The sequence below is a fragment of the Lolium perenne genome, chromosome 7 (genome assembly GCF_019359855.2).
Source record: "Lolium perenne isolate Kyuss_39 chromosome 7, Kyuss_2.0, whole genome shotgun sequence".
Lineage (NCBI taxonomy): Eukaryota > Viridiplantae > Streptophyta > Magnoliopsida > Poales > Poaceae > Lolium > Lolium perenne.
Window position 1 is genome coordinate 275,199,511 of NC_067250.2, and position 15,117 is coordinate 275,214,627.

Sequence of the window (15,117 nt, forward strand, 5' to 3'; positions counted from 1 at the left end):
AATGAGGAAAGCTAAAAGAGAAATTACAAAAAATATTTTGGCAGAAAGAAAAGAAAAGACTAGAAAGTCTAGCTCAAGTATATATCAATGATATACATGTTATGGATGTATTCCTCGTTTGGTCACACAATGAAATTCTTGGGTATTTGTACCATATTGGTTGGTATGAAGTGTCATACAAAACAACGCAATACAAGAATACAATGGCCTAAGTAACTGACAAGGAATATGATAGGAATGCACGTCTGGAACAAAAATAAAGTGTTATTATGTTCATCGTTGGCATTCTATCTAGCCCTTAGAATTTATAATAAAGAACTTAATAATTGTTATTTTGCTCTTGTCAAATAAAAACAATGAGTTGTTCAAAATTATGACATTGCTCCATGAACGATGGATAAGTTATTATAAATTTTAATGGTGAAACACACATACATAACACTGACACTAAAATGCCGTAAGGCAAATGATTTGAATTCCACTTATTTGTGGAACCGCCATTTAGGTCATGTTGGAAAAGAACGCATGAAGAAACTCCATGCAAATGGATTATTGGAGTCATTTGATTTATGAATCATTTGGCGCTTGCAAATCTCTTCTAAAAGGAATGACTGAAATACCGTTCATAGGCAAAGATTTGAACGGGCAACTAACTTAGTGGAAACATACATAATGATGTATATGGTTCACTGGGCATAGTTGTGTGCGGGAGATTCTTCTACTTCATGAAAACTTCAAACAATGAATTGAGTATATATATATGTGGATATATTCGATAAGGAAGAAGTTTGAAACATTTGAATGGATTCAAATAAATTTCAGCATGAAGTGGAAATCATTGTAATAGAAAAATCAAATATCTATGATTGGATTATAGAGGAAATATTTGAATTACGAGTTTTAGCGAACATCTAAGAGACTTATGAAATTGTTCTACAACTCACATTTCTTGAAGTATCATAGTGATGATGAAGTATCCAAGAGATGTATCCAAACCTTGTTGGGTCAATGATGAGATAAAATATTAATGCCATTATAATTTTTGTGGATTATGCTTTAGAGACTACCGCTTTTACACTAAATAGAGCATCATCATGATCCGTTGAAATGACACCATACAAGTTATGGCATGGGTATAAACCCTAATAGTCGTTTCTTTAAATTTTGGTCTAAGAGTTTACAACCAAAATCGGATGAATGTCTTTGTTGGTTATCCCAAAGAATTGATTGGGAATTCTTTCCACTATGAAGTAAAAGACAAAAGTGTTTGTCAATGTTACTTGCTTATTTCAAGAAATTGTTTTCTAGCGAAATATTTGAGTGGGAGGACAATAGAACTTGATAAGGTTTATGAACCTGAGCATAATGATCAAAGTAGCGCAGCATCGGAAATTGGTTCCGGAAGCGGCCACGACGATCATGGCTTCCATGACTACACAGTGTTTTAGCCATGGAGATCGAAGTACTTATTGAACCTTGTAGGCATGGTTTACTTTGTGATCAAATAAATGATTTGTGGACAAAGGATTGATTTTGAACAATGATAAACCAACTACAAACGAAGAAGTTGTGATGGGCCCTGACTCCGTTAAAATGGCCATGCGCCATGAAATCCATGATAGATGAATACTTTTTGAAAGTAAATGGATCTATAAAATTGATGGACTTGGATGGAATATCCTTGAAGAAACTCGTTGAAAAGTTGTTTAAGACAAAGTTCAAAGAGTTGACTACAATAAAGATTAGATCTTCCATAGCAATGCTTATAGTCTATGTGGATTATTATAGTAATCGCTACATATTTCTTTTATGAGATATGCTAGTAGGATGGCAAAATACATTACTTAACAGAAGTGTGTATTAAAGGTGTATACAAGATACAACCAAGAGTTTTTTTGCTAGTCCGTAGAATACTAGATAGGTATACGAACTTCAATTGGATGAAGTGAGTATCGCGGAGTTGGAATCTTCACCGGATGAAATAGTCAAAAGAGTTTTTGATTTCATCAGAGACGATGAAGAGACTTGCATTTGCAAGAAATTAAGTGGGAGCGCTAAGACATATTTATAATACTTATGTAGATGACATATAGTTGGTTATAAATGATGTAATTATATACTTGATTAAAAAGGTTTCATTGAGAAACTAACTTCAATGAAAGGATATGGACTGAAACAAATTTAGTGTCAAGATCTATGAAGATAGATTGAAACACATAATAAGTTTAAGTCAAAGTACATAAAATAGATATTGAAGCAGTTCAATATAGAAATATTAAGAAAATGTTCTTGTCATGTGAAGATTTAACAAGACTTAAGTGTATCTGACACTCGATGAGTAAAAACACATGAGTGATTATACATCACGAATAATATGTACACAATCAGATGTTCTGTGCTCTAAAAGTGTTATGAGCATGTACCAGAATGATTCATATGATGATCATTAAAAAAAACAGTAAGAATATTCTTGAGTACTTAAGAAGAACCAAGGATATATATATATATATATATATATATATATATATATATAGTTTTGTATGGAGAAATGACAAACAAATCGCTGTAAGGTGTTGCACCGATATTTGTTTTGTCACATATAAAAATAAAATTTCAATCTCAAATTAGACTAAGTGTTGTTTTAAAAGGTAGCACAATGAGCTAGAATTTGTCTATACTAGATTTAGAAGAGTTCTAAATATTGTGACGGATTCTACAAAAGAAGGCAGAGTATGTCATTGTTTTGACAATGACAAAGGATGTTAAGTCAAAAGGTTCTTTGAGAACTTGGTGTAGTTCCGACAGAGTCAGAACTTTGAAGCTATATTGTGTATGACAATATTAGTGACATATTTCAGACCGCGGAATTAAGGTTCCACCAGAAGACCAAACATATTTAATGCCGACTCATTTGGAAATGAGTGATGCGTTGAGATGCAAATGAATTACAAAATACATACGTTTCTGAGCATGTCAGATCCGTTGACTAAAACCTCTCCCGTGAGCAAAACATGATAAAGCACCAGAAAGCCAAGGTGTTATATCTTTACAAATGTAAACTAGATTATTGACTCGAGTGCAAGTGGGAGACTGTTGGAGATATGCCCAAGAGGCAATAATAAAATGGTTATTATAATATCTTTGAGTTTATGATAATGTTTACATACCATGCTATAATTGTATTAACCGAAACATTGATACATGTGTGTTATGTGAACAAAAATGAGTCCCTAGTATGCCTCTTAACTAGCTTGTTGATTAATGGATGATTAGTTTCATAATCATGAACATTGGATGTTATTAATAACAAGGTTATATCATTATATGAATGATGTAATGGACACACCCAATTAAGCGTAGCATAAGATCACGTCATTAAGTTATTTGCTATAAGCTTTCGATACATAGTTACCTAGTCCTTATGACCATGAGATCATGTAAATCACTTATACCGGAAAGGTACTTTGATTACATCAAACGCCACTGCGTAAATGGGTGGTTATAAAGGTGGGATTAAGTATCCGGAAAGTATGAGTTGAGGCATATGGATCAACAGTGGGATTTGTCCATCCCGATAACGAATAGATATACTCTGGGCCCCCTCGGTGGAATGTCGTCTAATGTCTTGCAAGCATATGAATTAGTTCATAAGAGACCACATACCACGGTACGAGTAAAGAGTACTTGTCAGGAGACGAGGTTGAACAAGGTATAGAGTGATACCGATGATCACACCTCGGACAAGTAAAATATCGCGTGACAAAGGGAATTGGTATCGTATGTGAATGGTTCATTCGATCACTAAAGTTATCGTTGAATATGTGGGAGCCATTATGGATCTCCAGATCCCGCTATTGGTTATTGGTCGGAGTGAGTACTCAACCATGTCCACATAGTTCACGAACCATAGGGTGACACACTTAAAGTTGGATGTTGAAATGGTAGAACTTGAATATGGAATGGAGTTCGAATATTTGTTCGGAGTCCCGGATGAGATCCCGGACATCACGAGGAGTCCCGGAATGGTCCGGAGAATAAGATTCATATATAGGAAGTCATTTTATGTGATTTAAAATGATCCGGAAGGTTCTATGGAAGGTTCTAGAAAATTCCGGAAGAAACCACTAAGGAAGGCGGAGTCCCGGTGGGACTCCACCTCCCATGGCCGGCCAACCCTAAGGGGGAGGAGTCCCAAGTGGACTCCCCAAGGGGGGCCGGCCACCCCCTCCCAAGGAAGGTGGGATTCCCACCTCTAGTGGGAGTCCTAGCTTGGGTAGGTTTCATGTGTTATGGAAGGTTTTGGTTTGGGGTCTTATTCGAAGACTTGTAGACCAACTCTTGGGTGTTCCACCTATATAATGAGGGCCAAGGGGAGGGGGCCGGCCACCCCAACACCACCAAGGTGGCCGCACCACCTAGATGGCCGGCGCCCCCCTCTCCCAAACCCTAGCGGCCTCTCTCCTCCACCACATCCCGCACGCTTAGCGAAGCTCCGCCGGATTTCTCCACCACCACCGACACCACGCCGTCGTGCTGTCGGATTCAAGAGGAGCTACTACTTCCGCTGCCCGCTGGAACGGGAGGTGGACGTCGTCTTCATCAACAACCGAACGTGTGACCGAGTACGGAGGTGCTGCCCGTTCGTGACGCCGTGATCAAGATCTTCTACGCGCTTTTGCAAGCGGCAAGTGAACGTCTACCGCAGCAACAAGAGCCTCATCTTGTAGGCTTTGGAATCTCTTCAAGGGTGAGACTCGATAATCCCCTCGTTGCTACCGTCTTCTAGATTGCATCTTGGTTTGGATTGCGTGTTCGCGGTAGGAAATTTTTTGTTTTCTATGCAATGTTATCCTACAAGGGCATCTTGTATGTGTTTGTCATGTAAGTTGCATCGAAAGAAATACAGTCATTGTAGTTCTTGTAAGCTCTTCTTGCTGCACTATCTACCCAGAACAAGTACTGCACACGGTCCTCATCGTCAAGCTTGTATCTGTAGTAGAAATCCTTGTCTCGGGACTTCAAGTCCTCAAAGTATGCCATAGTGTTTTGCATGTCTACGAACTTGTTTTCTGCCCGAAGTTTGGATCTGAAATTTGCCATGTCCTTTGGTGTGTATGGCACTCCTTCTACTGATTCATATAGTGTAGCCATAACTTGCATCATTCTGCTTGTATCCATGTTTACAGTGTGTAGTATTTTTATGAACTCTTGGTCTTCTTCCGGTATGTCTCTGTGTGAGCGTAGGAAACCAGTCAACGACCACTTCTTGAGTAGAGGGTGATTGTGATCATCACAGAATTCCGTCACCAGCCAGGTACCATCTCTGACTTTCAACGCCATCCTAGCTGGACAGTCAGTCCTAATGTTGCTGCACTTCATCCTTTCCGGTACAACTGGTTTAGGTTTCTGCGTATCTTCTTTCTCTTTTGCTTGGTGACCTGCTTTATGGCAAACCATAGCTGCTCTTATGTATTCGCCAGTGACCTCGGATTTCTTCCTGTAATTGTATCTGATTCCAAATCCTCTCCTCCTTGCAAATGCCAAGTAGTGCCTCTGAGCATCTTCAAGTGTATCAAATCTCATGTCTGATCTAGGTGCTTGTGGAGTTGAAACTACTTCTGCATTCCCTTCGATCCCATATTTATGTGCAGCCGGCGGAGTTTGTGCAGAACTTGCTTGTGGAAGCGTAATCTCAGTGCACGCTATGTCTGCTGACATAGCCCTGGAGGTGGATCCTGCGTTGTCCATGCCTGCTTTTTTGCAAAAAATAATGTACAAGCAAATAAAGATCTGCAAATTATAGTAGCTGTAAAACAGGGGTTTTTTTTGTGTGGCAAGTATGATGGAGTAAACTTTGGTTGCTTCTTACAATTAGCTTGGTAGGTTTTTTCCAGCAGGCTTAGAATTAGCTTTTTTAAAATTAACTTGGTTTGTTGCTTTTTACAATTTAGCTGATAACTGTGATGTATTAAATCTGGTATCTGGGCACAATTAAATCTGGCAAGTATGATGGAGTAAACATGTTTGCTGCTTACAATTAACTTGGTAGGTTTTTCCAGCATGCTTAGAATTAGCTTATTACAATTAACCTGGTTGTTGCTTACAATTAAATCTGGTATCTGGGCACAATTAACTTGGTAGTTTTCAATTAAATTTATCAAATTCATACATGCTTTTTTAGTTTTGGGCATGGTTTTTGCTGCAGAATGTAATGGCAAAAAGTATCACTTGTTTTTTTTAAAACTGCCTAACATGTGTTTGCCGAAGCTACTTGAACTGATAAAGTAGCATTAGGCACATCTTGCCCTTTGAATTATGTGATGTTCATCTTCTGCAACCTGCAAATAAAAATCTGAATTAGTTTCTAATACTGTTTTGGTTTTTTGTAATGCAGGAAGTAGGAAGTGTGCTACTTCTTGTTTCTGGAAGGCACAGTGAAGCACGGATAAGTCTGACCAATGTAGAGTGAAGCAAGATGAATGCTGGCTGTGTAGTTATGCATTTTCTTCTTGTTTTTAGCATGTGGTACTATTGGTTTTAGAAACCCAGCAGGCAAGTGCGTGTGACTCTGTCTTTTTTTTGTATGTTCTGATGGACATGGTGATGAGCAAGAATCTACCAGGCAAGTGTATGTCGTTTTTTGTTTGTAGGAACATGATGATCAACAAGAATCTGCCAGGCAAGTGCTGTTGGTTTTAGGAACATGACAGGGGTTCTTTTTTGGTTTTTGTTCTCATGGATGAACTAAAATTCTGCCAGGGGCAAGTGCATGTGATGCTTGAAAAATACTTACTAGTATGATGTTTTTTGATAGTGTATGCACATGACGAAATCTACTGTTTAGGGGGATCAAGGGAGGGTCAAAAAATTTATGGGGAGATGGTGTTTTTCCAGATCGTACCTGTCTGTTTTAGATCTGCAAATTCCCTTTGAAATCTGGTAGTTTCTCCCTCTGAGCAAGGTGGTCACCTCATCCTGGCACTGTGTTTCTTCTCTTCTCTCCCGTGTTCTTCTTTTCTTCCCAGATCTAGTTTCTGTTCTGTTTTGGAGAAAACGTGAGGAAGAAGAAGATCCAGTGATGGGAGGTCACGAAATTGCTGTAGGGCCGAGAAAAGCTTGAGGAAGAAGAGAGTCTTTTGCATGTGATTTTGTCTCCCTGGACGAAATCATGGTAGGGCCCACGTGGTTTGTTGGTTAGAAATATCCAGGCGGGGTGGGGCCGGTAGTACAGCTGGCGGTGGACATGCGGTGAAGCTCACGCTTTTTTGCGTCCTTCGCGCGCACCCGGTCGACCAAATCACGTGGGTGGGCCCATCCAAAACCGTCGCACGGACGAGGGCTCTGTGCGGCGCCCCCGTGTAATGCGGTCCAACAATATAACATACTATAAAATTGTAAGTTCCATAGTGTTGAAGTCAAGTTGATGTGCTACACTGAACCCTTGAACCCCCCGACACAAGTTTATAGTTTATTGAAAAATAAGATCTTCCAACTACACAAATTTCAACTTTTCAAAGGAAGACAAATAGGAAAGAGATCAGCAAGTCTAAGAGCATCTCCAGTCGCGTCCCTCAAAAAGCGTCCGGCACAAATGATTTGGGGCACGTTTGGAACCGCGCCGGACAAAAAGAGACCAAAAATCTGTACAAAAAAGAGGCCCTTCTCAGCCGCGTCCCTCAAACAGCGTCCGGATGCATGCATTTTAATAGAAGGGACCACCCCATGTGGGAAAAGTAGGTGAGAGAAAGTGTGGGGAAAGAGACTAGCATGTGGGGACTAGAGGCTGCATGCATGCGTCCGGACGCTATTTTTGTGTCCGGCGTCCCCGGTAGAGACTCTACCGAGGACGCCGGACACAAAATGGGGCGCTAATTAGCTTTGGGGGACGCGACTGGACAGCTTTTTTCCCCATTTCTTGTCCGCGGTCCCCCAAACCTCATTTGGGGGACGCGACTGGAGATACTCTAACTCTAACACAACCATGACGTAAAAGCTGACAATTCATACAACGTAGCCATGCCCATGCTTAGCTCGGGTATAGTACATCGGTAAAGCAGCAAGTACCTTGCTGTAGTACTAAGAGTTGGCCTTGGCTGGGCATTCGAGGCTGGCCTTGAAGTGGCGAGCGGGGAATTTGGCGGAGACGGAGCCGACCTCGAAGACGAGGTCGTCCCCATCGGCGTGGATCCCGGTGATCGACCACCAGCGGAAGAAGGCCTTGACTCTGATGCCGCTGAGCCCGGAGATGCGACCGTCGTCGAGGTGGCCGGTGATGCGGTCGTTGAAGTTGGCGAGGTAGCTTCCCGCGGGCAGCACGATGCGGCAGCTGGAGACGAGGTCTACGGTGAAGTCCCCCGAGCCGGCGTCGAGCGTGTAGCCGCGGACGTTGGCCGGGAGCAGGCCCCGGGGAAAGCCGCGGAGGCGGAGCTCGTCGTACGCGGTGGTGGGGGTGGATCCGGCGTCGGCGTCGGCGTCGGAGCGGACGAGTGGGAGGAGGAGGGCCACCGCGAGGATGGCCGCGACTGGGAGGAGCTAGGACGACGATGCGGGATTGAGAGTGTTTCGCCATTTTCGTGAGTCGAAGAGGAGAGACACGTGGAAGGGTGCACGAGTATGGAGTCGAGTGGGAAGGAGTGGCTGACTTTTAACTAACTCGCGGCTTTCTTGCTTCTTCGTCGCTCATGTCACGTGCACATTGATGTGTACAGAGATGCAACTGATCGAAAATACATTTAAGCTCCTGGGTGTTGAATACCCCGTACATCTAAAAACAATAGTAATTATAAAGTGGTTTTGAAAATACAAATTCTTTTAAGAACTAAAGATGATCAAGCACTACGGGAGAGCACACATGTGCCGACGGGGCCGCCGTATGTGCCGACGGCAAATATCGGGGCCGTCGGCACAGGAGCCTCCGGAGAGCGGCGACAAGAATGGCCGTCGGTGTTAAACTGGCCATCGGTACAGGCCGGAGGTGCCAACGGTGGCCGTCGGCACCCCTGGCCGTTGGCACATGACCAGTCTGGGCCATCAGCACAACATTTTTTTTCTATTTTCTCCACTACAGAGCTATGACGGCTATACGTGGCATAGCTTTTTTCTATTTCTTCACGACAATCTTCAAAAAAGTATAACTAAATCATTCTAATAGAGAAAAACAAGTATAATATATCAAATTTTGCAGAAAAACAAGATCTATCATAGAAAATATCAAAAACGAAATATTTAAAATACATAAACAAATCTTCTTAGAAATGAGCTATAACGTTCGAGGTTTCATGGCTTTCACACACGTAAAAAATGAAAAAATGGTCGCCCGTGGGTCGAATTAGAAATCCGCGTCCGGGGTATTGCTTCCCATCCCAGGGCCCACACACATGCCAAATATGTCCACGTTTCGGTAAACTATGTCATGCCAAGGTCGTTTTCCACCTCATTTCTCTTGAAATCCATAGAACTCCGGACGTGATAGCCCTTTTCGTGAAGGGTTTTTCAAAATAACTATCGTATCCTAATTTTGACAAACGAAATAGTTACTACGACATATAAAATGACGCTACGTGGCTCCGTGGGATTTTTTGAACTTCGTTCAAATTACCATCTGGCCAAAACAGGGGCCCCGGGACATGAGGTATCGCCGTACCGGGCGTGCAGATACACCCATTCGCGAACAAACTAAATGGCAAAAATTAGCACATCTAATAATGCGTCGTAAAACTAAAAACATTTTTTCTGGAATTTCTATAGCGACGGATAGTTGACGTTCAAATCCGGTCAGTTTCTAGCGAATTCGGCGGGACACCACCGGAAGCCGCATGGGTTCCCAAAAAGCTAACGCGTGCACATGGAAAACGTTTGGGCACGCTAAAAATACGCCCCATGTATGCTGCTTAGGTGGTGCGTAGGTGGTCTACTATCATCGCACGGAGGTTTCACGTCATACTAAAATACGCCCCATGTAGCTGCTTCACAAATAAAAACCGTTTGGGCACGCTAAAAATGAAAAGATGGTCAACCGTGGGTCGAATTAGAAATCCGCGTCCGGGGTCTTGCTTCCCATCCTAGGGCCAAGACACGTGCCAAATATGACCTCGTTTCGGCAAACTATGCCATGCCGAGGCCGTTTCTCACCTTATTTCCCCTGAAATCCATAGAACTCCGGACGTGATAGCCGTTTTCATGAAGGTTTTTCAAAATAATTATCGTATCCCAATTTTGACAAACGGAATAGTTACTATGACATATAAAATGATGTTGCGTGGCTCCGTGGGATTTTTTGACTTTATTCAAATTGTCATCTGACCAAAACAGGGCTCCCGGGACATGCGGTGTCGCCGTACCGGGCGTGCGGGTGCACCCATTCACGAAAAAAGTTAAACAGACAAAAATTAGCACATATAATGATGCATCATAGAACTAAATACATTTTTCTGGAATTTCTAGAGTGACGGATAGTTGACCCCTAGTTCAAATCCGATCAATTTCCAGCGGATTCGGCGGGACACCACCGGAATCCGCATGGGTTCCCAAAAAGCTAACGCGTGCACATGGCATGTGATAGGTGGTGTGTAGGTGATCTACTATCATCGCACGGAGGTTTCACGTCATACTAAAATGCGCCCCATTTAGCTGCTTCACAAATAAAAACCATTTGGGCACGCTAAAAGTGAAAAGATGGTCGCCCGTGGGTCGGATTAGAAATCCGCGTTCGGGGTCTTGCTTCCCATCCTAGGGCCCACACACGTGCCAAATATGACCTTGTTTCGGCAAACTATGCCATGCCGAGGCCGTTTCCCACCTCATTTCCCTTGAAATCCATAGAACTCCGGACGTGATAGCCCTTTTCGTGAAAGGTTTTTCAAAATAATTATTGTATCCCAATTTTGAAAAACGGAATAGTTACTATGACATATAAAATGATGCTACGTGGCTCCGTGGGATTTTTTGACTTCGTTCAAATTGCCATCTGGTCAAAACAGGGACCCCGGGACATGCGGTATCGCCGTACCGGCCGTGCGGGTGCACCCATTCACGAACAAATTAAACGGGAAAAAATTAGCACATATAATGATGCGTCGTAGAACTAAAAACAGTTTTTCTGGAATTTCTAGAGCGACAGATAGTTGACCCCTAGGTTAAATCCGGTCAGTTTCCAGCGGATTCGGTGGGACACCCCCGAAAGCCGTACTGGTTCCCAAAAAGCTAAGTCGTGCACATAGCATGTGATAGGTGGTGCGTAGGTTGTCTACTATCACCGCACGGAGGTTTCACGTCATAATAAAATGTGCCTCATGTAGCTGCTTCACAAAAAATAACTGTTTGGGCACGCTAAAATGAAAAATGGTCGCCTGTTGATCGGATTTGTAATCTGCGTCTGAGGTCTTGCTTCCGATCCTAGGACCCACACACGTGCCAAATATGACCTCGTTTCGTCAAACTATGCCATGCCGATGCCGTTTCCCACCTCATTTTCGATAAAGTCAGTCAAATTTAAACTAGATGTACTTGATCTAATGCTCATAAGGGTAAATTAAATTTGTAGGTTCAAAAGATGATACGGTTGTCATATTTGTATTCCTCTCATTTTTCTGATCAATTTAGACATATTATTCGTCAAATTTGCATTTACTGATATTAAATTCCATATTAAATAAAAAAGTAATTGTTTTTCAAATTCTATATTGTTATTATTATTATTTATATTCATTGTTGTTTACTTAAGTAATTATTTAGAATTCAAAAATATAGAGGTGTGACATCACGGTCAAAGGGTTAATATGATTGATATGGTAGTATTAACATCAAGGTATCATTTCTTTTATGAAAGCTCATCCGAAGAAAACCAAGAAGTTGAGCGTGCCGGGGCGGGAGTAATGTGAGGATGGGTGACCAATTGGGAAGTTTGAGCACAGGTGCAATTTGACCTAAGATTATGTGTACTAAGTGTGATTGTCAAAGATTAAAAAAAAGGAGAAGACAAGTGAAAAAAATAAAAATTCAAAATTCAAAAAACATAATTTGAAATTTTTTTCAAAAATAAATTTGAAAATTTCGAAATACTATGCCGACGGTAAAACCTTCGGCATAGCAGTCTGTGCCGACGGCCAGTCTGTGCCGACGGTGATCGGGCAGTCCCCGCCCATAACTATACCGACGACGCTACACCGACGGTCACCGTCGGCGCAGCCTGTGCCGACGCCGTCGGCAGACTCCATCTCTCCCGTAGTGAAGTATTATACTTGTATAAAAATATTTCACGAGGGAATAATTATTATTGTATCTTGGATAAAACAAGATAAAATCAAAAAGCCCAATCTCCATGTACTATTCATGATATATTCATCATATTTTTTTCTTTTTTTCCTAGGATACGACAGAAATCATTTCCAGCCCACACATTTTATACGGCTAGAATACTTGATTATCTTTTGTTTCTAGAAGAATTCGATTTTTTAATATTTGAAATTACTAGAAATTATGGGGTTTAAATTTCACTAACTTTGCCAGAAATTCATGTCCTGATCTATTAGCTCTCCCTCCTTATTAGCTACTTCTCCCTGTTGTAGTTCTTTCCGTAAAAATTAAATTTCACTAACTTTGACTAAGTTTATTGAGAACATTATGTATACCTTTGTTATCACCAGATTTTGGCCAAATCAGGAGGTGGGCCGTAAGGGAGATGGGCTTGGAAGATTACACGTGGAAGATCTCTGAAGCGGCCTTGCACGAAGAATTTGGGCTAGATTGCCCGTGTATCTTTAATTATAGTAGATTGCATCGTAGATTAAAAGTTAGAGTTTGTCTCGTGCACGGTGGGATTATTCCCACGTTAGAAAGTCCCCTGGACTATAAATATGTATCTAGGGTTTATGGAATAAACAACAACCAACGTTCAACCAACAAATCAATCTCGGCGCATCGCCAACTCCTTCGTCTCGAGGGTTTCTACCGATAAGCAACATGCTGCCTAGATCGCATCTTGCGATCTAGGCAGCACAAGCTTCATGTTGTTCATGCGTTGCTCGTACTGAAGCCTTTTTGATGGCGAGCAACGTAGTTATCATAGATATCTTAGGGTTTGCATTGTTCTTCATATCATATGCTGTCGTAGTGCAACCCTTGCATATCTAGCCGCCCTTACACCTATCTTAGGTGTAGGGGCGGCACCCCGCTTGATCATTATTTAGTAGATCTGATCCGTTACGGTTGCTCCTTGTTCATCAAGGATTAGTTTAATATCTGCAATAGTTAGGCCTTACAAAGGGTTGGAGGATCCAGCGGCGCGTAGGGTGTCGTTTGCTAGTCCTAGACAGGATGTTCCGGGGATCAACCTCGTGTTGGTTTTTAGGCCCTATCTAGGATCGGCTTACGATCACCGTGCGTGGCCGCGAGGCCCAATCGTGAGTAGGATGATCCGATTATGCGGTGAAAACCCTAAATCGTCGTAGATCTCATTAGCTTTATCTTGATCAAGCAGGACCACCATATATTCGTGCACCTCGTACGAATCATGGGTGGATCGGCTCCTTGAGCCGATTTACAGGATAACCTGAGAGCCGATCGAGGCTCGTATTTAATGTTTACGTGTATGCCATGCAGGAAACTAAGCGAGGCATCTCCATCACCTTCCTGACCAGGTATAGGTCAGGTGGCACGCCCTTGCAATCAGCATCGGACGTGTGACCAGAAGGCTTTGCGGGCCGTCGCTCGGAGGGACCAGGGCCAGCCGCAGCCCTAAGTTGTTCCCGGCTCTACTGTGTTGCCCGTCGCTGCCTGCCGGTGGGTTTTGACCGCAACACATTCTGGCACGCCCGGTGGGACAAGCTTCGACATCAACCACCTCGCCATCTACATCTGAGATGGCGGACGGCACGCCAGTCACGTACGAGGATCTGACGGACGAGCTCAAGAAGAAGTATGACGAGATCAAAGTCATCCTCGAAGCCGACCTCATCTGATATTTCCACAGAACCCGTTCACATGGCATCAGGTGGAAGGGTTTCTCGCCTAATGGTGCACTCGATGGGATAGACCTCTCTGCCCCGTCGGAAGAGCGCACCAGGTCCCTGCGGCAGGAGATCAACTTCTTGGTGGCTCACTCGCTACACCGCCACTCTGAGAACCTGGTAAACACGTTGGAGCGCGTCGCTCTTCGCGTGATCCAGGAGATCATGAGGCATCAGTACTCGCCGTCAGGACCAGCTCTCGGGACGCATCAAGGAGAGTTGCCACTCCAGTCCCGTCCACCGCTGCCATTTGCGTTGGCAGCACCAGAAGTGCCGAATTCACCGGCATTCGTCGTCTACAAGATTGGTGGTGACCCTAGTGACTACCAGTTCTTGCATGAGGCGCCTAAGGAGATCCCTCACGGGTACACGTGCACGTATGTGCCAGATTGCGGTAACTGGGCGCTCACGAACCAGGCCACAACATCAGGGACTCCGGGGGAAACAGGAGGAACGTCAGCCACAGATCTTGAGAAGCAGATGTGGCTGACTAAGTACGCCACCCCGACGAACCTCCAGAGCTCAGCTCCTGCAGTTGGCTCAGAGCTGGAAAAGCAAACATGGCTGGCTAAGTACGCCACCCCGGCGAATCTTCAGAGTTCAACTCCTGCAGCCAGCACAGCGGATCAGATCAGTACCATACTGAGAGACCAGTTCGGCATGGTGCCGAAAAGGAGGGCAATCGGCTATTCCAAGCCGTACCCCGACGACTACGAATTGATCCCGCTACCACCTAAATATCGGCTCCCTGATTTCTCCAAATTCAGTGGATCAGATGGTTCTAGCTCCATCGAGCACATAGGCCGATATTTGGCACAGCTAGGACCGGCTTCAGTGTCGGATCAACTACGCGTGAGGTTCTTCTCACAGTCCCTCACGGGATCGGCTTTCGGGTGGTACACCTCGTTGCCACCAGACTCCATCCGGACTTGGAAGCAGTTGGAAGAACAGTTCCATATGCAGTACCATTCAGAGGCTTCCGAGTCCGGCATTGCCGATCTAGCACAACTACGTCAGAAGTGTGGAGAAACTGTGACAAAATACATCCAGCGCTTCAGGAATCTTAGGAACCGATGTTATTCGGTTCGTATAACTGAAAAGGAAGCAGTCG

At 43.4% G+C, this 15,117-nt stretch overlaps 2 protein-coding genes across 2 annotated transcripts in view; both read right to left on the reverse strand.

The window, feature by feature from the left end:
* Positions 1-12,215, reverse strand: part of LOC127315259 (uncharacterized) — a 34,792-nt gene extending 22,577 nt beyond the window's left edge. Inside the window, exons 1-2 of the mRNA XM_051345762.2 lie at positions 12,078-12,215; positions 8,065-8,532 (exon numbers count right to left, since the gene is read on the reverse strand). Coding sequence (XP_051201722.1) covers positions 8,077-8,532; positions 12,078-12,215 — 594 coding nt within the window. The 3' untranslated portion in view covers positions 8,065-8,076. The remainder of the gene's footprint in view (positions 1-8,064; positions 8,533-12,077) is intronic.
* LOC127315260 (protein FAR1-RELATED SEQUENCE 5-like) lies at positions 4,852-5,748 on the reverse strand. Its single transcript, XM_051345763.1, has one exon. It carries the CDS (start codon positions 5,746-5,748, stop codon positions 4,852-4,854), a length of 897 nt encoding a protein of 298 aa, XP_051201723.1.
* Positions 12,216-15,117: the final 2,902 nt, after the last annotated feature.

Excerpts from the sequence above, each read along its gene's own strand:
- LOC127315260 (XM_051345763.1), bottom strand. The coding sequence starts at position 5,748 with ATGGACAACGCAGGATCCACCTCCAGGGCTATGTCAGCAGACATAGCG.